Source organism: Mytilus edulis, unplaced genomic scaffold (assembly GCF_963676685.1).
Source record: "Mytilus edulis unplaced genomic scaffold, xbMytEdul2.2 SCAFFOLD_701, whole genome shotgun sequence".
NCBI lineage: Eukaryota > Metazoa > Mollusca > Bivalvia > Mytilida > Mytilidae > Mytilus > Mytilus edulis.
In genome coordinates, this window is record NW_027268087.1 from 1 (window position 1) to 25,854 (window position 25,854).

The 25,854-nt window shown below is 31.0% G+C and overlaps 1 protein-coding gene across 2 annotated transcripts; it reads left to right on the plus strand.

The window, feature by feature from the left end:
- The first annotated feature begins 9,065 nt into the window (after positions 1-9,065).
- LOC139506750 (uncharacterized) lies at positions 9,066-20,706 on the plus strand. 2 transcript variants are annotated; one of them, XM_071295537.1, is made up of 10 exons: positions 9,066-9,096; positions 14,148-14,694; positions 15,230-15,262; positions 15,734-15,961; positions 16,128-16,220; positions 17,180-17,227; positions 17,674-17,745; positions 19,815-19,949; positions 20,309-20,422; positions 20,685-20,706. In XM_071295537.1, exons 1-8 carry the CDS (start codon positions 9,078-9,080, stop codon positions 19,825-19,827), a joined length of 1,053 nt encoding a protein of 350 aa, XP_071151638.1. In that variant the 5' UTR covers positions 9,066-9,077; the 3' UTR covers positions 19,828-19,949; positions 20,309-20,422; positions 20,685-20,706. The 2 variants fall into 2 exon arrangements, with proteins under 2 accessions (XP_071151638.1, XP_071151637.1); XM_071295536.1 differs by lacking the exon at positions 9,066-9,096 and having other exon boundaries at positions 13,888-14,694.
- Positions 20,707-25,854: the final 5,148 nt, after the last annotated feature.

Genomic DNA, 25,854 nt, shown 5'->3' on the forward strand with positions numbered 1-25,854 from the left:
GCAATAAAAATCATGTTGTTGGGAGAAACCACACCAAGGTAATAAACAATTAAGGAGTTTTAGGGAGGAATTAGTCCAAGTTTCCTCCCAAGATTTGGAGAGAGTTGCTGGAATTCTTGGTGTGACACCAAGTTTTTACAGTGTAGGGAGTATGACATTACATCCTCTCTGTGTGTACTGTAGTACACATTATTGTTTAGAGGCCAGCTGAAGCACACCTCTGGATTCAGGATTTTCTCGCTGTACTGAAGACCCATTGGTGGCCTTCGGCTGTTTTCTGCTCTTTGGTCGGGTTGTTGTCTCTTTGACACATTCCACATTTCCATTCTCAATTTTATTACACCCAATCAATAATGATAAAAATTAAATACTCTCTAGTCACCTTTACCATGGTTAATTGTGCGACCGTCTTTATTTCACAAGCCCAAAGTATTCCCACAATACTCCATGGAAATTCAAAGTATCAAGCAATCAAATTGTCATTCTGCCAAGGTCTTGTCCTGTCCTTTTAACATTTGAATGGAATAATCACATACATTTTGTAACTTGCTCTCTATATATAGCTAAAAGAAAGCCTACTTCATGTATTTGCCGTTAAACCAAACAAATCCTCCATCCATCCAAAATAAATGTTTGTTTTCGAATAGCAGCCAGGTTTGTAGCAAAACATTTGAAAATGCCTCAAATCTTCATTTTATTTGAAAGAGAACTACATACAAATTGTGGGGTGTTTAGGTATTCATGTGTGATCTGTGAATGCTTCTTTAATAATATTAACTGAGCAAGGTGAAGAATTCAAACTATTTTAATTTTGATTTACTTTGCGAACTGATAATGTTGGAAATATCCATTATCAATAATTCATTTTAACGGGAAATAAATAATTACAGAACCAAATGCCGGTTTACTGGCGATGGTAATCAGATACAGAGATATTACGTTGAAATAAAAGTACAGAAGCTGCACGTCAACATAAATTACTATTCGACAGTCAGGGGTGCTACTTAAACAAGTGATTTCAAAATCACGTATATGCGTGATTTTTCATGATGCGTATATAGTTGAGAAAAATATTCAATACTTTTGAATTTCCCGCTTCTACAACAAAAACGTGAACGTACGTTACATCGCGAGATTACATTTCATAACATAAAACCACGTGCATTTGATTCAGCATCCAGGAAAAGTCGCAGGAAAGAAAAATTGGTGAGTTTTTGCATAAAAATTGAGAAAATGTCAACACTTTAACATTTTTTTTCATGCCTTATCCGGTTTTTAGGAAAGTTTCGTATATTTTATTGTTGTTTCGATATTATCGAGGTTGTTTATTCTTTTCAGTTTGTGAGTGCGCTTGATCGTCTTGTCAGTGCGCTGACCCGTTTTACAGCACCCCCATTTTTTTCTTTCGATCACTTAAAATAGTGATTATTATTTTATTTTTACATTTCATTTGTAAACGGACAGATAACTCATCCTGTCTTGTGCATCAGGTCGATATTGAATATAAAGTCCCATGAATATAAATCGAAACTTGTCGTAACATTGAAAATAAAAAAAGACGTGATTTTACCATGTTTACATTAAAATTGAATATCCTACTAACTGAATAACATGGCTTAAATTTAATGATAATTATGAGGAAATAATCCTTATAACCTTATTTATTAGGAAGCGTGTGCATGGTGTTTCAAATGCACGAACGGCTTCTTGATCTGGCATAAAGGGGGTTTGGGTGAATTTATTTATTTTTAATTCTTTGAGAGAAAATAACATTTATTTGTCAAGGGGATTTAGAACTTAATGATTCAAAGAAATTATTACAACAAATAAATTGAGCATTGAGCATATGTTTTGTTTTGATAAATTATTGTTCCTGTGTTATTTTAGAATTTACAATGCATCTTATTTAATAGTTTTGATGGAAGCCTCTAATATTATTTCTTAAACATGTAAAAGACGACTTTTAAGTTAATACTCTGTAAAACCTTGAAACATCTTGGAAATTAAAGTGTAGTTTTAGAATTTGAGATCACCCGTTTGAGCGATTTAAAAAAAAACTTTGAACAAAGTGTGTAGGATTCATTCAATTGATGTCTTAAACCTGAAGTTGATTTTGATTATAATAATAATAATAATAATAAAATTCTTTATTTAATTGTAATTGTCAAGGGCCGAAAAATTATAGTCGTGATTGATTTATAAAGAAAAGTTACTTCCATTATCACCAGTTTAGGTGATTATAAGACACTACTGACTATAATGAACATTTTAACACTGTTTAAGTAGTAAACTTCTATTACATCACAGTTTACATCAAATGGTGATTTTTTTATTACCATTATTCTGATTATTTAAAGCAGAAAGCACATTAATCAGTCATGTTAAAACAGATTTAAGGCTTTATTATAATTGAAATTATTTTAAGATCACCCGTTCGAGTGATTTTGAATTTATTTTATCAACTTTATTCAAACTGTCTTTCATTTTCCATCCTATAATTTATAAACTATTAAATAATCTTCGTAAGTAGTCATGAAGACTGGAATATTCTGATTAAACCCTTGGTGTTTGCTAGTCATATAAGAAATAGATGTCATCACTTCCAAAAATGAGAGATAAACAATTAACAAAATCACTTAAAAACAATGATATCAGTTTCTTTTTGCTTGAACATGCCTTTTGATGATATTTCTTCACTGAATTGCATATAGTGTATGTCATAAGGTGAACTTCCATTGCACAGTTTACTTCAAATGGTGATTTTTTTATTACCATTATTCTGATTATTTAAAGCAGAAAGCACATTAATCAGTCATGTTAAAACAGATTTAAGGCTTTATTATAATTGAAATTATTTTAAGATCACCTGTTCGAGTGATTTTGAATTTATTTTATCAACTTTATTCAAACTGTCTTTCATTTTCCATCCTATAATTTATAAAATATTAAATAATCTTCGTAAGGCTTAAATTAAAATATTGTTTGTTTGCCCTTTACCGACCGACCCTATAAATTCGTTCCGCCTGAAAATCTTTTATTTGTATTTACCAGAAAGATTTTATTTTATTTTATTTTTTCGTTCCTACAAAAAATCTTATATTTGTATTTCCCGCTCAAAAACTTTTTTACTGGAATCCTCGGGTTTTATCTTTAGTGTATAAGGTCTAGTCCGTTTGGTATCACGTGAGCGTTTGACATGCACACTTGCATTTAGAGTTTCAAAGCATTTGTTTGAAATCGATGTTGAACGCTTTGAAATCATGATATGACGTACGTTAACTCTGTATCTTTATACCTGAAGAGCAGGGTTCATTTACAAAAAAGTTCGTTTAATACAAAATTATCATCGTGTGTACAAACTATTTTGTGTAAACGGACGTTGTATTCTATGTAGGGATGGCCTTTTGTGATCCGTAGATCAGGATGATTATGTTAACAATGCCTTCGACCAGCATTGCTATATTATTTATATCTGACATGAACCAAAGGTGACAAAAGCCTGTAAAGTGGAGAATATTTGGCAGTAAAATCGCCCAAGTTTTCCATACAGATCATTTATAAATGCGATGTAAAATGCGTGACAATTGAGTTTAAGTCTTGTAGCATTTTTATTGGAAACATAGGCACACACGGAAATTTAAACACTAGGGACCTTTTTCTACTAGCAATGTATATCTGCCCGGACATATTTTACCAGGACAAAGTTATCTCTTACAGAAAACCTTTAGGTAGAGGTAAGCGTACAAGGTACGTAGTACAGAATATTAGTGCAATTTAAAACTCTTCAAAGTTCCAGGCATATATAAACGTTGAAAATATGCGGCACAGCTCTATATTTTGATATTTGAAAACAAAATAGTAGTGCATATGAATTAACTTCACATTCTACATGATATTTTTTTTCAAAACGTAGTCCCAGAAACTTATTAGCAAAAGCAAAACAGACAAAAATGACATTATGCAGATTTTGTATCTATAAAATAAAATATTATACCTACCTGCCTACCCATGAAAAAAAATATACCGAGCCAAGTTATTTTTTTTGGGGAAAAAAATAAAATATTTTACCTACCTACATACCCTGTTTCAAAACATAGGGTCGGAAAAGGGCAAACAAACAATATTTTAATTTAGGCCTAAGTAGTCATGAAGACTGGAATATTCTGATTAAACCCCTTGGTGTTTGCTAGTCATATAAGAAATAGATGTTACACTTACAAAATGATAGATAACATCTTAACGAATCACTGGAAAAAAAGTTGTGTGAAAACAGATTTAATTCTTTATTTTGTATTTCAATTATTTTAAGATCACTCGTTTGAGTGATTTTAAATTTATTTTATAAACTTTATTCAAACAGTTTCATTTTCCATCCTATAATTTATATAATGTTAAATCTTCTTCAAAAGTAGTCATGAAGACTGGAATATTCTGATTAAACCCCTTGGTGTTTGCTAGTCATAAAAGAAATAGATGTCATCACTTTCAAAAATGACAGATAACAACTTAACGCATCACTGGAAAAAAAAGTTGTGTGAAAACAGATTTAATTCTTTATTTTGTATTTCAATTATTTTAAGATCACTCGTTTGAGTGATTTTAAATTTATTTTATCAACTTTATTCAAACTGTCTTTCATTTTCCATCCTTAATTTATACAATGTTAAATAATCTTCGTAAGTAGTCATGAAGACTGGAATATTCTGATTAAATCCCTTGGTGTTTGCTAGTCATATAAGAGATAGATGTCATCACTTCCAAAAATGAGAGATAACAATTAACAGAATCACTTAAAACAATGATATCAGTTTCTTTTTGCTTGAACATGCCTTTTGATGATATTTCTTCACTGAATTGCATATAGTGTATGTCATAAGGTGAACTTCCATTGCACAGTTTACTTCAAATGGTGATTTTTTTATTACCATTATTCTGATTATTTAAAGCAGAAAGAACATTAATCAGTCATGTTAAAAAAGATTTAAGGCTTTATTATAATTGAAATTATTTTAAAATCACCCGTTCAAGTGATCTAAAATTTCTTTTATAAACTTTATTCAAACTGTCTTTCATTTTCCATCCTATAATTTATACAATATTAAATACTCTTCGTAAGTAGTCATGAAGACTGGAATATTCTGATTAAACCCCTTGGTGTTTGCTAGTCATATAAGAAATAGATGTCATCACTTAAAAAATGACAGATAACAACTTAACGAATCACTGGAAAAAAAAGTTGTCTGAAAACAGATTTAATTCCTTATTTTGTATTTCAATTATTTTAAGATCACCCGTTCGAGTGATTTTAAATTTATTTTATCAACTTTATTCAAACCCGTTTGAGTGATTTTAAATTTATTTTATCAACTTTATTCAAACTGTCTTTCATTTTCCAATCTATAATTTATGCAATGTTAAATATTCGTAAGTAGTCATGAAGACTGGAATATTCTGATTAAACTCCTTGGTGTTTGCTAGTCATATAAGAAATAGATGTCATCACTTCCAAAAATGAGAGATAACAATTAACAGAATCACTTAAAACAATGATATCAGTTTCTTTTTGCTTGAACATGCCTTTTGATGATATTTCTTCACTGAATTGCATATAATGTATGTCATACGGTGAACTTCCATTACACAGTTTACATCAAATGGTGATTTTTTAATTACCATTATTCTGATTATTTAAAGCAGAAAGAACATTAATCAGTCATGTTAAAAAAGATTTAAGGCTTTATTATAATTGAAATTATTTTAAAATCACCTGTTCAAGTGATCTAAAATTTCTTTTATAAACTTTATTCAAACTGTCTTTCATTTTCCATCCTATAATTTATACAATATTAAATACTCTTCGTAAGTAGTCATGAAGACTGGAATATTCTGATTAAACCCCTTGGTGTTTGCTAGTCATATAAGAAATAGATGTCATCACTTAAAAAATGACAGATAACAACTTAACGAATCACTGGAAAAAAAAGTTGTCTGAAAACAGATTTAATTCCTTATTTTGTATTTCAATTATTTTAAGATCACCCGTTCAAGTGATTTTAAATTTATTTTATCAACTTTATTCAAACCCGTTTGAGTGATTTTAAATTTATTTTATCAACTTTATTCAAACTGTCTTTCATTTTCCAATCTATAATTTATGCAATGTTAAATATTCGTAAGTAGTCATGAAGACTGGAATATTCTGATTAAACTCCTTGGTTTTTGCTAGTCATATAAGAAATAGATGTCATCACTTCCAAAAATGAGAGATAACAATTAACAGAATCACTTAAAACAATGATATCAGTTTCTTTTTGCTTGAACATGCCTTTTGATGATATTTCTTCACTGAATTGCATATAATGTATGTCATACGGTGAACTTCCATTACACAGTTTACATCAAATGTTGATTTTTTAATTACCATTATTCTGATTATTTAAAGCAGAAAGAACATTAATCAGTCATGTTAAAAAAGATTTAAGGCTTTATTATAATTGAAATTATTTTAAGATCACCCGTTCAAGTGATCTAAAATTTATTTTATAAACTTTATTCAAACTGTCTTTCATTTTCCATCCTATAATTTATACAATATTAAATAATCTTCGTAAGTAGTCATGAAGACTGGAATATTCTGATTAAACCCCTTGGTGTTTGCTAGTCATATAAGAAATAGATGTCATCACTTTCAAAAATGAGAGATAACAATTAACAGAATCACTTAAAACAATGATATCAGTTTCTTTTTGCTTGAACATGCCTTTTGATGATATTTCTTCACTGAATTGCATATAGTGTATGTCATAAGGTGAACTTCCATTACACAGTTTACATCAAATGGTGATTTTTTAATTACCATTATTCTGATTATTTAAAGCAGAAAGAACATTAATCAGTCATGTTAAAAAAGATTTAAGGCTTTATTATAATTGAAATTATTTTAAGATCACCCGTTCAAGTGATCTAAAATTTATTTTATAAACTTTATTCAAACTGTCTTTCATTTTCCATCCTATAATTTATATAATGTTAAATCTTCTTCAAAAGTAGTCATGAAGACTGGAATATTCTGATTAAACCCCTTGGTGTTTGCTAGTCATAAAAGAAATAGATGTCATCACTTACAAAAATGACAGATAACAACTTAACGAATCACTGGAAAAAAAAGTTGTGTGAAAACAGATTTAATTCTTTATTTTGTATTTCAATTATTTTAAGATCACTCGTTTGAGTGATTTTAAATTTATTTTATCAACTTTATTCAAACTGTCTTTCATTTTCCATCCTTAATTTATACAATATTAAATACTCTTCGTAAGTAGTCATGAAGACTGGAATATTCTGATTAAACCCCTTGGTGTTTGCTAGTCATATAAGAAATAGATGTCATCACTTAAAAAATGACAGATAACAACTTAACGAATCACTGGAAAAAAAAGTTGTCTGAAAACAGATTTAATTCCTTATTTTGTATTTCAATTATTTTAAGATCACCCATTCGAGTGATTTTAAATTTATTTTATCAACTTTATTCAATCCCGTTTGAGTGATTTTAAATTTATTTTATCAACTTTATTCAAACTGTCTTTCATTTTCCAATCTATAATTTATGCAATGTTAAATATTCGTAAGTAGTCATGAAGACTGGAATATTCTGATTAAACTCCTTGGTGTTTGCTAGTCATATAAGAAATAGATGTCATCACTTCCAAAAATGAGAGATAACAATTAACAGAATCACTTAAAACAATGATATCAGTTTCTTTTTGCTTGAACATGCCTTTTGATGATATTTCTTCACTGAATTGCATATAGTGTATGTCATAAGGTGAACTTCCATTACACAGTTTACTTCAAATGGTGATTTTTTTATTACCATTATTCTGATTATTTAAAGCAGAAAGAACATTAATCAGTCATGTTAAAAAAGATTTAAGGCTTTATTATAATTGAAATTATTTTAAGATCACCCGTTCAAGTGATCTAAAATTTATTTTATAAACTTTATTCAAACTGTCTTTCATTTTCCATCCTATAATTTATACAATATTAAATAATCTTCGTAAGTAGTCATGAAGACTGGAATATTCTGATTAAACCCCTTGGTGTTTGCTAGTCATATAAGAAATAGATGTCATCACTTAAAAAATGACAGATAACAACTTAACGAATCACTGGAAAAAAAAGTTGTCTGAAAACAGATTTAATTCCTTATTTTGTATTTCAGTTATTTTAAGATCACCCGTTCGAGTGATTTTAAATTTATTTTATCAACTTTATTCAAACCCGTTCGAGTGATTTTAAATTTATTTTATCAACTTTATTCAAACTGTCTTTCATTTTCCATCCTATAATTTATAAAATATTAAATAATCTTTGTAAGTAGTCATGAAGACTGGAATATTCTGATTAAACCCCTTGGTGTTTGCTAGTCATATAAGAAATAGATGTCATCACTTAAAAAATGACAGATAACAACTTAACGAATCACTGGAAAAATAAGATGTCTGAAAACAGATTTAATTTTTTATTTTGTATTTCAATTATTTTAAGATCACTCGTTTGAGTGATTTTAAAACTATTTTATAAACGTTATTCAAAATGTCTTTCATTTTCCATCCTATAATTTATACAATGTTCATGATGTTAAATATTCTTCGTAAGTAGTCATAAAGACTGGAATATTCTGATGAAACCCCTTGGTGTTTGCTAGTCATATAAGAGATAGATGTCATCCCTTACAAAAATGAGAGTTAACAACTTAATTAATCACTCAAAACAATGATATCAGTTTCTTATTGCTTGAACATGCTTTTTTATGATAATTCTTAAGTGATTCATTTGTGATTTGCATATATAATAGTTTATGTCATATAATGAAGTTTAGTGATTTTAATTGGTATTGGTAATATATTCTATGTCAGGAGACATGAAGATTCTCATACATGTTATAATAATTTAAATGATATTGTAGGTACAAGTTTATTCGTTGCTACAGTCAGATAATTCAGGATTCCTTTTCATTGTTGACACATGGTTGAATAAATATAGAGTTTTATTATATATTGATATGAGCTATGGATAACCAAGACCATGGTAAGTTCTATATTTTTCATTTGTTCTACAAAAAAATCGAAAATAGTACTGTGCTTTATTAATTATATATCATATGTGTAGTTCAATATATGCCTTATCAAGCTTATCCTTTATAACCAAAGTAGCTTGTGATAGACAAAAGCCTTAAAAATTCATGTATTTTAAGTGCATTTGTCTAATTATTCCTTCTTCAACAATGTTCAATTTAAATCTATATCTATGCATTTCCAAAAATAATTGTTTTAGGTTCTCCCAATAATACCACTCTGCAAAAAAGAAACCGTCAACAGAATGAGACCAGTGTTGCTTGGAGTAATGAAAATAACCCCAGTCTCTCACATCATCGGTTAAGATTGCAGGCAATATGCAGATTATGTACAGTAACCATCAAGTATGACAAACGAAATCCGTACACTAAAGAAAGGTTTCACACTGACATTTTTAAGCTGTTTGGGATTGATGTTCAAACAGAAAATGAAAATGAATACCCAACATATATTTGTAGAAGAGATGGACGTGAGTTATATAAACTCCGCTCTGGAGAGCAGACAGTAGACAAATCTTTTTTAAAAGATTTAAAACCACCAGTTTTGTTTACCCATGAAAACAATGACACTTGCCTTGCGTGTAAATTTAATCCAAAAGGAAGACCACATAAGCGTAGATTACTAGATGACACACCACATAAAGGAAAAAAGATAAAGGTTGAGGAAAAACATCCTGCATCATTTTACCACCCAAATGAAAATTTCAACGAAGCCTGCTCTAATTCTGTAATGATTGATGCACTTCTTAAACATTTTGAAAATCTTTCAAATGATGGGAAAACTGAGTTTCTTCATGAGATGTTGAACAAGATGAATGAAGATGATTTACATTTAATGTCCTTTATCATAGGAAAAAGAATCAGTAATGAAATTTATAAAGATGGTCAAGCATTTCAATTACTTTACAAAGACTTGAAGTCAATGGCTGATTTCCAATGTATTGATTGGTTAGAACAAAGAAACAAAACAGTGCTGTCGTTTTTGCTCGGAACTGGAAATTTATGTTCAGAACTGTCTTTTTTAAGGGATAGTAAGCAAACCATTCTAACAATAACACGAGCAGTAGAACAAATATACATGGTAAATAATCCTGTGATTATTTCCCCACTATCATTTTTAATGAACATTTCTGCATATTCCCTTTCTGGCAGCAAGACACTAGTTGATATATTAGGAAATGCTAACCCTGCTGCTCATTATAAAACTGTAACTGAGTGGTTAAGAGATCAGAATGCTGATGAAATTAAGATAGAATTAGGAGATGTATTAAATGTTTTCGACAACGAGCAAGTTATAGGAAGGAAGCATGCCATAAAACCTGGAAATAAGGCGGCTATATCCATTATAACAAATAAAGCATATTGTTGTATGGATCCTAATGGCAACTTGCAAGAAAATCCAGAATTAAAACCAGTTCAACTGTTAAAGGTGAATAATGTATCGTCAAGTAAAAGTACTTGTAGCTCAAATGAGGAGCAGGATAGTGAAAAACTGAAATTGGTTGTGGACAATATTTTGACTGAAAGTTCTCCACAATTTGCAAAATTTGAAAAAGACCATTCTGAGCAACTAGCCCTCTTTATCAAATCAGCTATCGAAACTGTTATGCTTGAACAAAAGGACGAGGATGGAGAAATTATTGATGACTTTGATGTCACAGCTGCGAAAGAGTCCTTGGAAGATCATATGATTCAGTGTCCTTGTGGAGAATGGAATGCTGACAGAAAAATTGTATGTACAAAATGTAAAAGGAGAGATGGACTGAAAAAGGCAAAAGAAAGTAAAAAGGAGTCTACTGCTGATTACACACCAAAACAGAAAACCATGTTGAAAAAGCTTGTATTTGAAAAAGATTCAGACAATAACACAGTCGTAAGAGAAGAAGAATTACGTTATGCCCAGGTTAGCAGTAACCATAAAGGAAAACAGGAGATCATTGTTACTGATCCAGTCTTTTGTAATCCTAACAGCTTGGAAACTGTTGCAAGAGTATTGAGAATGATTGGCACCGAGAATGGCATTGTACGGTATGGTGGATCTCTTCGCCATTGGACCTTTATTTGTTGTGATGGTTTGCCTTACCTCATTTGCAAAAAATTAAAAGATGAAGCAGTTGTCTGCACCAACAACAACTGCAATAAACAATTCTTGTCACAAAAGGAATTTTTGAACCATGTGAAAGCTGATCACCCTGGAACAGAACACTGTACATTTATACATGAATTTGATTGGTTTTACCTACGAATTGGTGCTGGCCACTATGAAATGAACTTAATGAAATCATTTTTTGAACTAAATTGGACTCCCTTTCTGGAATCCCTGTGTGAAAAAATGGGGTTTGTGTCGGAAGCCGCAAAACAGTATGCTAAAGCCTGCAAAGATACACACAAGACCTGGAATTTACTTCTGGTGTTCCACTTGGCTTCCTTAAGAGAGCTTGTTTTACCATATGTTCGAGATTGTATCAAAAAAGGTACACATCCAGATGTAAAAGGATTCTTCAAATTCAGCCAAACATTTTACCGCTCAATAAATTTTCCAAATTACAGATATTACTTCCTACAGGTAACTAGATTCTCCCAAGCAATTATCAACTTTAGAATGGCGGTTCGTAGAAACAATTCAGACCTCATCAAAAGTGCTAAATATATGACAAAAGAACTATTCAATGGACGTAGTCATCCAAAATATCAATCAATAGAGGTTTATGATACCTTGCAGGACTTAATGATGCCAGAAGCAGTTATGCATTTAAATGATGCGTACACATCTATCACAACAACAGGCAATCATTCAACAGGGGAAGATTTTGATTTTATTCTTGAAGAAAAAAATCGACAAGTCAAATCATGGATCCCTAAAGGAGTTCCTACAGATTCCATTTGGCTTAGTGTTTGCCGGAATAACGACATGCTTGAGAAATTAAAGCGTTCATCGCTGTCATTGTTAGGCATACATGCCACAGAAGGAAAGATAAAAGAATTAGATCTTGAGGAGGCCATTACTGGGTACAGATGTGTTTTAAGAAAATCAAACTACCTCGGAAAGAAAGGAGATCATACTTCTCTTTCAGGAATGGCATTGGATGATGGTTTGGTTGACTTTTTGGAGGAATCGTCAAAAAGGAGACTTTATTTTACCCGCACTGAGATATTGGGGGAAGAAATTGACATACCACTAATGCGTCATCCAGTAGCTATCACTCCAGAGGAAAAAATTAAGTTATCAAGTATACAGAGTATGACTGTTGATGAGTTGAAGAAAGAAATAATTCTCTTGTTGCAGTTGATTACAGATCCACTTCAACAAGACTTTCACAACTACCTGTACAAATCTGAAGTTAAATCCAAAAATAAGGCCAAACACATTCAATTTCTAGAGCAATTACGAGAGACCTTATCTACCTTTGATAATCAAGAGAATTCTAATGAGGAATCATCACAGAACTGAATTTTTGAAACTTTCTTAACCGTAAATTGGTAAGCCAAATGCCTTCTTGTTTTCTGTTGGCTTGTAAATCCTTATAATCATTTTCTTACAAATATATACAGGTCTTGGCATGCTTCTTTGGCATAGAACTGATAAATGTATTTAGTTTTAACTGAAACTAATGTGCATGATAGTTGATAGGTTACTGTATGATTTTTTTTGTTTGGATATAATTTAAAAAGATCAAAAGTTCCATTGTGTTTCCATACATTTTATATATAAAGTGCATGAATACTAAGCATGATATTTAAATTTTCTATTTTAGAAATCACATCTTTGATGTATGCACTTGGATTATTTTTGTGTTTTGTGGTTTCCATTTTGGTGATTGTGTATATTAGACAAATAGCCAGAAACCTAAGATTTCAGTGTGAGGCTAGGTAAATTCACAATGTTGAATTCTGTTTTTAGTACTTAGAGTCTTAGTTGATTATTGATGTTTTATAACAGTTTTTCACAGCTTATATATGATACAAATATGCAACTGTCAGTTCTAAATGATTAATCATCAGTGTTGGATCAACATGTTTTGATATGTGGGGTCAACTGACCACCTAAGAGGGGGCCTGCTTTGGTCATGCTTCAGTGATTCCCTATATAATCTACAAAAATTTTCCCAGAAGAGTGAATGGGAGGGGGTTGCCCCCTGGACCCCCTCTACATTTGTCTTAGATCATGGTCTGTAATAATGTAGAAAAATCTTCGCATATCAAATCCTATTTTAAAAACAACAATACTCATGAGAACAGAAGGTAAAAAGTTCTTTATTTGTAAAAAATAATGTAATTATGTTCATGATAACATTAATTTATTTTCAAAAACAAATTTAAAACCTTAATTGGTCGATCTTGATTTATGCTAAATCATTTTTGAGATTCAAAATGTACTGCTGAACTGCATTCAAATGGCCTGCATTGTATCTAGCATAGTGGAGGACTGATGGTTATGATATTGTATCTATTTATGCCACTTTTGCATGATTTTATTTAGATCTTGTTGAATTGTTTTATGCATGTCAAAGCATGTCCTATAGTTATTTTTATTATTTGTTATGTTTGTTATACAATAGCAATATTTCTTGACATGTTTATAAGTACTATGTTAGTTCTGATGAAAATATCAATCACATTATGTAATAAAACATAAACAAAATATGGGTTGATTGAATAGGGGTTGCTTTACGAATCTTAACTCAAAGAGTCTATATCACAGGGGAAAAAAAAGAGAAAAAAGATTTTCTTCTTGTCAAATGTTGACCTTTGAACATTGTTGAAACATGAACATGAAACAAGTGTACACAATTAACTACTTTTTTTAAATTTTACTTATAACTTATGGAGTCTGCTTGTAAGCACATGACTTGAGAGAGATTAATGGGTGCTTAAAGTGGCACAGGCAGATTCTTTTTGAACAACCACACTTATCATGCTCATAAACTTATAAAATAATAATTTAACATGTTTAAACATTCCCCATTTCCATTCTCAATTTTATTAAAGCATTTTTTTTTTACAGTTTCAGATACAACCAACAGAGTGGCGGGGCCTGAGACTTTATGCCCAGATAATATGGATAATATACCAAAACAGATTAAAAAAAAACTTAAACCCGGTGTAGTGAAAAAAGTAAAAACAAAGACAGAGGCCACTGGCCTCCGAGTAAAAGCTTTAAGAAGCTCCAAATGCAGAATAATAAACAAAATCAAAAAATCCATGAAAAAACTGCACAAAGAGCAGGTGTATGAGCCAGTGGAGGGACTTGTAGTGCTTTTTGATGTAAAGAGAAAAATTTATAAGTATTTTGGATCTGGTGACCTGGTAACAAGATTTGAAGAAGGACAAGCATTGGCCACTGGCCATGATCTTCGGATATCGAAGAAATCCAGAAATTTTACTAACATAAGTAAAGATCCGGTGGAGAAAGATCTGTACTTCACGCCAAACAAATACAAATTACCTTTCCTAGGAGGAAAAGACCTTGCATTTCAACAGAAGAAATTACTGGACACTCTTGCCATTGATAAGACAATGGCAAGAGAGAAGACAAAAAATCTTCAGAATGAGTAAGTAAATGTTTTGATAGGTAAATTTTATTTAAAAAAATAGACAGCTATAATAACAATGATTACTAAAAAAGATTAGAAAAACAAAAGATCTGTTAGTACCGGTAATTATGTAATATATTTCATAATCAGGTCCACCTGTACAAGTATCTGAGGGAATTTGCTCTGATAGTGCGGAAGCAATCTGCCATTACCAAGTGGCCATTTCAAATCAAAAGATCAATAAAACATGCAAATTCATTGATAAAATAAAGTTAATGACTGAAGGTTAAACAACAAAATCATAGAAAACACAAAGATTTAAAAACACAGAACTCGGATGCTCAGGAATGGTTAGAAATAAATATTGCAATTTGAAGCATCTGCCCTTTGTCTTGTGTCAAAAGTCAGCGGTAAACATAAAACACATATGTAGTTTTATGCGACACGGAGATATGTAATGAGGCCGAACAAATTATGCGCTCAAGGAATGCAAACATTATTTTTTATAAATTAGATTTGAGAACTGAAATATCTGTTTTTTCTTTATTTTTAGAACCAGGCCTTCTAGAAAGGAACTGTTTGCAGAGTAAGTTGTTATGAACGCATTGAGCTCAAAGTACTGACTCAGGTTTTCCTGGGGTCAATTTTCTTTCTTGGTTTAATTGTTTTTTTTGCCAACTCGGAAAAACCTGACAAAATATTTGAGAAGACGACATCAAACTATTACATTTATTTTGCCAAAGTCTAGTACAATTGATGAATTTTAAAAACAAAATATGAGAATGGCAAAGTCAGCAAAAATCACTTCTTTCTCCTTTGAGTGATTATGGGATTTCCTAAAAAAAACAACTTTATTTTGATTTGTAGATTTATGAGATTTCAACAACTGTTAAGATTGTAAAGTATAGTTACCTTATAGCTTTATTTCATTTTCTTAAACTTTATTGCCTTGAACATTAAGAATTTAATTTATTTATCAGGTTAATTGTCGCAGACACCAAGGGCTTATGTTTGTAAAGCATAACATGTTTAATCACATTTACTTTTTGTGTTTTAGGCGTGCTGGAAGTGTTGGTAAAAGGGGAACAGGTGCTTGTAGAGGAAGAGGTGCAGGAGGTAGAGGAAGAGGGACAGGAGGTAGAGGAAGAGGTACAGGAGGTAGAGGAAGAGGTGCAGGAGGAAGAGGTGCAGGAGGTAGAGGTGCCGGAGGTAGAGGTGCACAAGGACAAGGTTCCAAAAGAGGAAACATGACTGAACGGAACGGTGACAAGAGAACCAAAAAAAGGTATTGAAATTAATACTAATGGAAAGCTTGTCGAATTGATGAGTTTTGTCTAACTAATCCATTGTCATTTTAAATGAAGTAGTATGTAAAAAAGTAGAACCTATAAACTAATAAAAAAAAAATTGTAATGACAGGGAAAAAACATTAATTTTTTTCACATTTTCAGGAAAAAGGAAGACTCTGATTCTGATACAGAGGACTCTGATTCTGATACAGAGGACTATGATTCTGATACACAGGACTCTGATAATTCCAAAGGGTAAGTTGAGACTTGTAAAAATTTTGTATGATTGAAATCATTTAAACCATGGAAGTATTATATTGACAGGAACTACTACGACCCGACTTCAAACGTTTCATCTGCAATGCCGCGTGCAATTAAATGACATGTTAATTAGCTTGAAACATGGCACGTTATTTACATACCAGCGGGTGGTGCCCTACAATATTGTAATTCTCAGTTGCTTTCGGGATTACGGAAATAAACGAAGAAATCGAAAGGTGTGATAAATTCTTAGGAAACAGCAATCGGCAAACCTCGGCAGATCCCGTTACCTTACATCTGCATTTGTGTGCCGATTGAGTGATTGATGGATTAATGCGAGTCATCATTAATGATATAGAATAACTCATCCACGATGGAAATATGTACCAAATTTATTGAATAAATGCCTCATTTTTATTGATTGATTTTTCGGTAGAAATTGGACTATATTAATGTAATGTATATTGCAAGTTGTGATTACATAATAACTACTGTTTACTCCACTGAGTGCCACACATTTCCTGCATATTTAAGACGATTGTAAATGATCATTCTGATAAAATCAAAAGATCAAAGAGATTCTAGATATATGTAGGAATTATTAAACTTCGCTCTAAATCCAGGGTAAGATCATTGGTTTGTATAAATGACACAAAATGAATGATCTAAAGAAGAAAAATACTGTATATTAATGTTTAATCAAGTTAAATGTTTTAAATGAGAGAGAAAAAGCTGGGTACACCTATTTAAAAATGATTAGCAAAAGCTATTATTTTTTGTGTTTTTTTGTTTTTTTTTAATAGCCAATATACATGATATATGAATGATGTTGTTTTTACACACACCTGCACACACAGACACAAAAAAAAAATGTCAAAATTATCTGTAATATCATATATTATGTCCAAATACAATAATTATATCTGTCATTTAAAGTTTCACAAATATTTCAGAGATAGTGATTTGTCCATGGTTTATGAAAATAAAACAGACGAAGCAAAGTAAGTGATCATAAAAGTCATGTTAATCATATTAAAAAAAGAACAACTGGTGACTAATAAATCATATTTATAAAGAAAATCTGATGAGGGCTTTGCAATTTGAATGTATGTGGGAGGGTAGGAAGGGACTTCTAAAATATCCCTTTAATCTAGAACATTTATTTAGATAATAGATACATACTGAATAAAGACCCATGACCCATATTCAATAATTAAACTTCCTTCCCTTCCATCCAGCCCTACCAGCCAAAATACATTTTTATGAAATAGCCATATATAAATGTGTTTTGACCCACTTTTAATATTTTATGTATGTGTTGTTTAATAAGCTTGACTTATTCTTAACTTCATTTCTTTGATTTTTCCTTTGGTTTCCTCAAATTCATCTGTTAGGTTATATTATGCATGACCAAGACAGTTTTAAACTGAATTATCATTATTTTCAGCCATGCTATAGGATCATCTATTGACCAAGATGAACAATTGGCCGAGCACATGAGCTCTTGCAGTGAGACAAGGTAAGCAACATTATCAATAATCAGATTAATATAGTCTGTAGATTTTTGTGAAATGCAAATGTAACTTATTATGCTTTGTAATGGTGTAGTGTTTTTTGGTATTGTAATTTATCATTGATGCACTGTCTATATCAGCTTTATATAAATTTCATAGCTTAGTAATGTCAAATATGTTGACCCAACCTTAATAACTTTGATCTTGACATGATGTTTTAGAACTGTATATGCTTAAGATGTTTTAGAACTGTATATGCTTAAGGTTAACTGTTAACTTCAAATTTAAATGCAAAAAGGTAATGAGCATGGCTTTTGTGTTAATTGCTATAAAATAAGTAAGCAAATCACTCAAATAAGTGACGATGAAATCACTCAAATAAGTGACGATGAAATCACTCAAATAAGTGACGATGAAATCACTTGTTTAAGCCATACATTATATTTTTATCAGATAATTATCAGGTTGTCTGCATTGCTTTTTATCCCCCAAAAATATTAAGCTTGAAGGTAAAACATAACAAAAATGATATCCTAACTTTCTTAAGTTTACAATTCCTACTCAAGTGATTTTGAAGAATCTGTGTCAAATTGTGATTATTTTACATTTTTAATTGTCATAGTTACTTCTGAAATCACCTGTTTAAGTTATTACCCTGACTGATGGTATAGGTTCTGATAGCATGTATAGTTTCCCTCATCATAACCAACATTGTTGAAGTTGGAGCTTTTCTGTCAATTAATTTTTACTGTATGGCCTGTAAATGAGGTATGAAATAATTGATATCTTCGTTTTTGTCATGTTTTATTAGTGAAAATGGTGAACAACAAAATGTGGACTTGAGTCTAACCCTAACAGATTTAGGGGAATTATTTAATTTGGAGGTACATTGTTCATGTTTTGTGTAAAAAAAGAGGCATGTTATTGAATAACAGATGTTAAAAACTCAGTCTAAAACTTCTTCCTTTAATTAAACATGAATGACCCAGATGCATGCACTCTCTAACATTGGACTATTTTTAGTGAACTATCTATACATCAAATCTGTCATATGCCAATAGGAATAATGTGTATGGGGAAAAAATGTTCATATAATACGGGTACCTTGAAATTTATAATAGATTACCTTTGGTTTGCATATGTGTAAAATTACTATACAAACCAAATGTTTTGGGATCTGAAATTCTGACAATACTTAAGTTTTTTTCATCTTTTTGTTTTTATTTGGATTTTTTAAGTTGGAAGTATGACCAGATGACATGGATAATAAATTATAGATAAGTTGTGAATGCATGGCTGTAGATGTAGTACTGTTGCGCATGCTTGTAGATAGAAAAATTAACTTATATGCAACAAGGAAAAACAATACAAAAAAGAAGATGTGGTATGATTGCCAATGAGACAACTGTCCACAATAGACCAAAGGGACACAGACATTAACAACTATAGGTCATTGTTTGGCCTTCAACAATGAGCAAAGCCCATACTGCATAGTCAGCTATAAAAGGCCTGATAAGACAATGTGAAACAATTCAAACAAGAAAACTAACGGCCTCATTTAACAAAAAAATGAACGAAAAACAAATATGTAACACATAAACAAACGACAACCACTGAATTACAGGCTCCTGACTTGGGACAGGCACATACATAAATAATGTGGCGGGGTTAAACATGTTAGCGGGATCCCAACCCTCCCCTTAACCTGGGACAGTGGTATAACATTACAACATAACTATAAAAATCAGTTGAAATAGGCATAACTCATCAGATAGACAAAAAATACAAGTGGACGTGGCAGGGCACTCATACATCCCGACACAAAGAACAGATCTGAGAGTACTCGCAGTTATCTGCCAGCTAGTTCAAAGCCACTAACAACTAATAAAAAAATCATCTTAGGATCAGGTGTACTCAAATTATTCACCAAAGCAGAACAAAATATTGTTAATTTGTTAAAAGGTAAATTGTATATCATAAATTACATAATGCCTGTACAATTGTATAGGGAAATTGAATATGCAGTACAACACCTGGACTTTCTACTGAGCATTTCTTTTTAAAATTATTTCAGAATGATGCAATAATCCACCTAATGGATGACAATTTTGACAAGGTACATGATGTAGAAATTACCAGGGCTCCATCACCACAGCCGGATTCACCAAGGCAGATGGAGTCAACCCCATCACCAGCTGTTGTTAAAAAGGTAAATTGTATATCATAAATTACATAATGCCTGTACAATTGCATAGGGAAATTGAATATGCAGTACAACACCTGGACTTTCTACTGAGCATTTCTTTTTAAAATTATTTCAGAATGATGCAATAATCCACCTAATGGATGACAATTTTGACAAGGTACATGATGTAGAAATTACCAGGGCTCCATCACCACAGCCGGAGTCACCAAGGCAGATGGAGTCAACCCCATCACCAGATGTTGTTAAAAAGGTAAATTGTATATCATAAATTACATAATGCCTGTACAATTGTATAGGGAAATTGAATATGCAGTACAACACATGGACTTTCTACTGAGCATTTCTTTTTAAAATTATTTCAGAATGATGCAATAGCACCACAGCCAGAGTCACCAAGGCAGATGGAGTCGACCCCATCACCAGCTATTGGAACACATGTGTCTATTTTGAATGGCAAACAATTGCTACCAGCAGTCGTAAGTGATTAATATTTTTAAAGTTAATCAATTTGCTTGTTCTAGTTATACTTCAGATAATACCAAGCTGAAAACTTTAGTTTATACTCTATAAAAAATACGAATTGTTTTATGTAAAAAAAAGATAGTCTCACACAATCGAATATTCCAATGTCAATAGTTACAAAAAGTGGTAAAATAATGATAGTTTAGTGAGTTGGTCTGTAGTATGATTGGTGACATTCCATGTCAATAAATAAATATTTTGTGTTTAATTTTGCAGATAGCGAAAATAGAGAATGGAGTAAATTGGGTAAAATATTATAAAAAAAAGAAACACCTGTGGTTCCTGGAAAATGAAGTGTATTTGACTTTGAAGAGTGAATTCGTGAAGGTGTTAGACCCTCCGGACTTACTGCCACAGGGAGGGTCTAGATTTGGATTTGTTTTTAAAGATCTTTGATATTTCTAATTCAAGTGTCTGGTTCATACATGTATGCCTTTCCATGACTTTTGAAAAACTGATATTCACTGAGGCCAACGGTCAAAAGTCAATAAAACCACATATTTACCAAAACAAAAGACAGTAATTGTTTTATTCCATATTCCGAGAGAATGTATATAATGGCATTATTTACCAAAACCAATTGCACATCAAACGATTTTTACAAAAATTATGCACGTAAAAGCATGCGACGTTTTGCGCGGTGAATATCCTTTTTTCGCAGGTGAATATGCTTATTTATTCAAAATCCCATTCATATAGAAAAACCTACTAAACTTTAATCAATATGGAATAATATACAATTACTGTCTTTTGATGAGGTAAATATGCGGTTTTATTGACTTTTGAAAAAATGATATTCACTGAGGCCGACGTCCGAAGTGAATATCAGTTTTTCAAAAGTCAATAAAACCCCATATTTACCGAAACAAAAGACAGTAATTGTTTTATTCCATATTCCGAGAAAAGAAAATGTATTTAAGGATGTACTTAAGTGAGGTTTTGGAATTTGTGTCAAATGTTTGGACTCCTTGGTGTTTTTCCATCCAATACAATGTAAAATATTTTGCCCCATAACACCAATTTATTTTTTCATATAAGACTTAATAGCTCATGAAAGGTTATTTACCAAAATTTTAGAAGATTCTTTATTTTCTTTCTTTTGTTTTGAGACCCAAATAATACCAATGCAATTATAAGGTAAAAGTCCTAGTCAGCCTTTTCCTGCCATATTTTAAATCTCAAATATATCGAAAAGGAGGTCCATGACCTATCAATATTTTTAGCTTATCTTTATCCTTAATTGATGCTCTACCAGCTTATAGTATTAATTTTAATTTTTTAATTTCCGAATTTTTACCTAACCTCACCTAAGTACATCCTTAATGACAAACATATACCAAAACAAATTTTTACACGAAACATTTTACCATAACGTTGCATGTAAAAGCGCGTGACGTTTAGCGCGGTGAATAACACTTTCTCAGGTGAATATGCTTTTTTATTCAAAATCCAATTAATATAGAGAAACCTACTAAAATAATTCCAATATAGAATAATACCTGATATTCATATAGACATTAATATCAAACAAGGAACACTTAAAACAATACAAATTGCAATTTTTTGGTTATGATGCAAATGATAGGCTGATGTTTACAAAATAACACTTTGTATTGTTTTGATATGAACCTATCCACTGACAGTCTTAGAATTGCATTTTTATGTATATTTTGTGTGGTTGTGCTATTAGTTTTATGCTGGTTTTTACCAAGCTTACACAGAAAATACTGTAATGTTTTGATAAAAAAAAAAGTTTTTGTTTTAAAAATGATGCACCTTTTTATTATGTGCTTTGTTTTTAGCAACATGAGCAATGACAAATTTTATAATGTTGATTTTCATTTAATATATGTGAGATATATCAATGAACATTAGTCTTTGAATTGTATTGTTTTATTATCTTGATTTATCATGTTTATGCTAGCTTTTTATCTTGAACATGTTTAAGCATTTGTTTTGGTTTTGATGATGATATATTAAATTGATATTTGCTTTTATGATCATGATGATATACCTGATGTATTAACATATTGTTTTTGTTTATTTTTTTTTTTGGTACCGAACACATACTGAAGATGAAACATGTAATTTATAGCGCATTTGTTTCTAACATAAACGATCATACGATGTAAATGATTACGCGCGTAGTCGTTTAATCCATTTGTTTCTTACATTTTTTGGTCAACGTTGACATCGTTCACATAAAACGATGTACGCGCAAAATAGTCGCATAGTCGTTGATCGTTTATCATTGAGACGTGTAAACGATAAATTTGTTTCTGCATCTGTCGTTTAAATAATTACGAGCACGTGTTGTTTTCGCAAAGTCCTGGTTATCTATTTCCCGCACTTTTACCTGTTTGTTTACAGTGTGTGAATGTAATCTATTTCTGTCTGACTACGCAGGGTCGATAAAGTTTATTAAGTGATGTATCTGTTTCTAGCAGCTTAACGTTTACTAAACAATAGTCATCGATGACAAAATTTCCGGTTAGAAACAAATGCACTCTTTACTTGTTGAAATGAGCATGATGAGTTCATTTTGACTTCAGTATTTTTTTTTAATCTTAAATGAGGTCAATTCTTATGCTGACCAAAAATTGGTTAACAGATAAACTGTTATTTAATTTGTTTTTGGATTACACTTTAGAAATGTGTTGCTTGAAAGGTGTGTGGTGAGGTTGGGAAACCTTATGATTATGGTCAAAGTTATCATTTTTGGTTACTAAATGTGGTTATGTAACTGCTTTATAATGTCATGACTGTTAAAATGCTGTAGTGAAAATTAAATTTTGAAAAATTAAAGATTTATTTTAAATTCATTTTGAGCAAATAATAAGCCTATAAGCTAGTTTCAGATTTCGTTATGTTAAATTACCAACATGCAACTGCTACATTTATGTTATTATAAACTAACATATTTGTCATAAAAAAACAATCATCTAAACACATTACTGACTTCATTTGTCATGGTATACTCTTGGCAGTTATTCTTTTGTAGAGTTATTAAGAATCAAAACTGAATTATGAATTCAAAAAATTCAGCAATGAATTAAACATAAGGTCTGGACTACACTGTATGCATAAAAACCTAAGATGAATTCTTGCTCCACATCATGCCCAATTATTGGTTCAAGTTTTTGCTGTTAGATCCCACTTTTGCAGGTGGGTCTTTGATCTGTTGAAAGAAAATGTTATAATCACTTATTAAAGTGACAACATTTTTGCTTCTCAAGTTATCTGTTTCAGTGATTTAAAAAGAGTCATTGAAAATTTCTTCCAAATACCTTGGATATGTGATTTGGAAAACTCTCAACACTTGGAGCAAAACAGGGTCTAATTACACAGACTTTTTAATAAAAAATTATGCAATGTCATCTTTGGCCTAAAGCTGGTCAAAAAGACAAAATATTAATATGCACAAATTAGTTACAAAAATTAGGAGATGTGGTAAAACCGCAAATGAGACAACAAATTCAAAGAAGGTGTGTTATCAATTATAGACAACTATGCCGTCTTCAACAATGAGAAAAACCCATTCCATATAGTTGCCTTTAAAAGGCCCCTCCCACTATGAACAATATAAACTAATTTTTATGGAGCAAACTAGAAACATAATTTATAACTGAAAAGTTTATTAAAAAAACAAATATGACAGACAAATTAAAACCAACCAGTCTAATAGTTATCAACCTTCAATCTTCAAATACTTTAAAAACAAAAGACTTGTTCTCAAAAACATTTTATTGAATTCTGTATCTTCTCTTTTAATATCACAAGACCTGTAATGCAACTTGAAATTGAAGAATATTACAAAGCATAGATGAAAAAAGTATTTTGGAAAATAACAGTTATGTAATTTTTATAATAAGAGTTAAAGGCAAAGGGTTGAAAAAAGACATTATTAAGTTCATTTTTAATTGTCAGTTCCTGATACTTAAAAAAGGCTAGATCACTATAACAGGTGATTTGATAAATGTCAAAGGGGAACAATCCATATCAAAATATAGTTCAAAAAGTTGATCATTGAGTAAAATGCACTAATAATTATAATCACTTATTTGAGTGATTTAGTTCTGTTATTATTAAAGAGAGACAACTCTTTCCTGAAACTGAAATCACTGAATTAGGTGATTTTGAAATCACTTGTTTAAGTAGCACCCCTGACTGTTCGAAGTATGCATTACTTAATTCTTGATGTTAAAATGCAAGGATGTGTTCTACCCTCTGCATGCATGCCTAACTTTCTCCATTTTCTTTTTTTCCCTTATTATTTTTTTTTGCCAGCAATTGCCTCGTCTGCCTCATTGTAGTTACGGCCCTGATTCAAGGTCTTTATAGTTGGATCTTTTATTAGAAGTTCTAATAACGTTTGTCAGGACCTCAGCAGGAATATCAACTCTTCCTGCTGCTTTTCGAAGATAAGCATGAAATACATGTACAGCTTTTAAGACTTCTTCTTATATCTATCTATAATAATATTCAAGATAATAACAAAAAACTGCAAAATTTTGTTAAAACTACCAATTTGGTGGCAGAAACCCAACAATGGGTTGCTCGATTTGTCTGATAATTTCAGGGCCGATAGATCTTGACAAATTGAACAATTTAACTCCATGTCAGATTTGCTCTAAAAGCTTTAGTTTTTAAGATATAAGCTAAAAACTGCATTTGACCCCTATGTTCTATTTGTAGCCATGGTGGCCATGTTTGACCATGGATCAAATCTTCGGAGTTTCAGAGAAGAAGATTTTTGAAATATTTTATGACAACAGACGACGAAGGACGCCAAGTGATGGCATAAGCTCACATGGGGCCCTTTGGGCTCCGGTGATCTAAAAAGGGAGACAATGCCATTTAATATAAGGCAAAATAATAAAAAAAATCTTAAAGATCCATTATCTTTAATAAATATGTACAATGATGTATGGAAAAGTTTGACACAAGCTTTCTGTTTTTTTGGTGGTTTTTTTTTCGATTTTAAAGACTGAAAATAAAATATATTGACTCTGAAATTAAAATTTTGGGTTATATATTAAAACCACTATATACTCATGATACTGCACAGACTTTAAACCCATTGACAAGGATGATGGTGTCTAAGTAACTGCAATTCAGAATACCGAACATGTTGAATGAGGGCATTTTTTTAAAGAAAATACTTTTAACCATGCTATTGACATTCTTATCTTTATCTATAATCATATTTTTTACTTTTCTTTATTTTCTGTTTTTTTTTATATTTTTGGTTTATTTTTCTATTTCAACAATTTCTTTATCATATTGGCTTGAATTTTTTTATTTTGTTCATCTAAAGTTCCTTTCTTAGTGGTCCATTTATAAACATGATAAAACATCATTTCCTTAAGTTCTAGTTCGTTAATAT

What these genes read in the sequence shown, in the direction of transcription:
- LOC139506750 (XM_071295536.1), top strand. Translation starts at nt 14,090, where the DNA reads ATGTTTAAACATTCCCCATTTCCATTCTCAATTTTATTAAAGCATTTT. An exon ending in AGAAAGGAACTGTTTGCAGA is followed by an intron (nt 15,263 to 15,733) that starts GTAAGTTGTTAT and finishes TTTGTGTTTTAG; the next exon opens with GCGTGCTGGAAGTGTTGGTA. An exon ending in GACAAGAGAACCAAAAAAAG is followed by an intron (nt 15,962 to 16,127) that starts GTATTGAAATTA and finishes TCACATTTTCAG; the next exon opens with GAAAAAGGAAGACTCTGATT.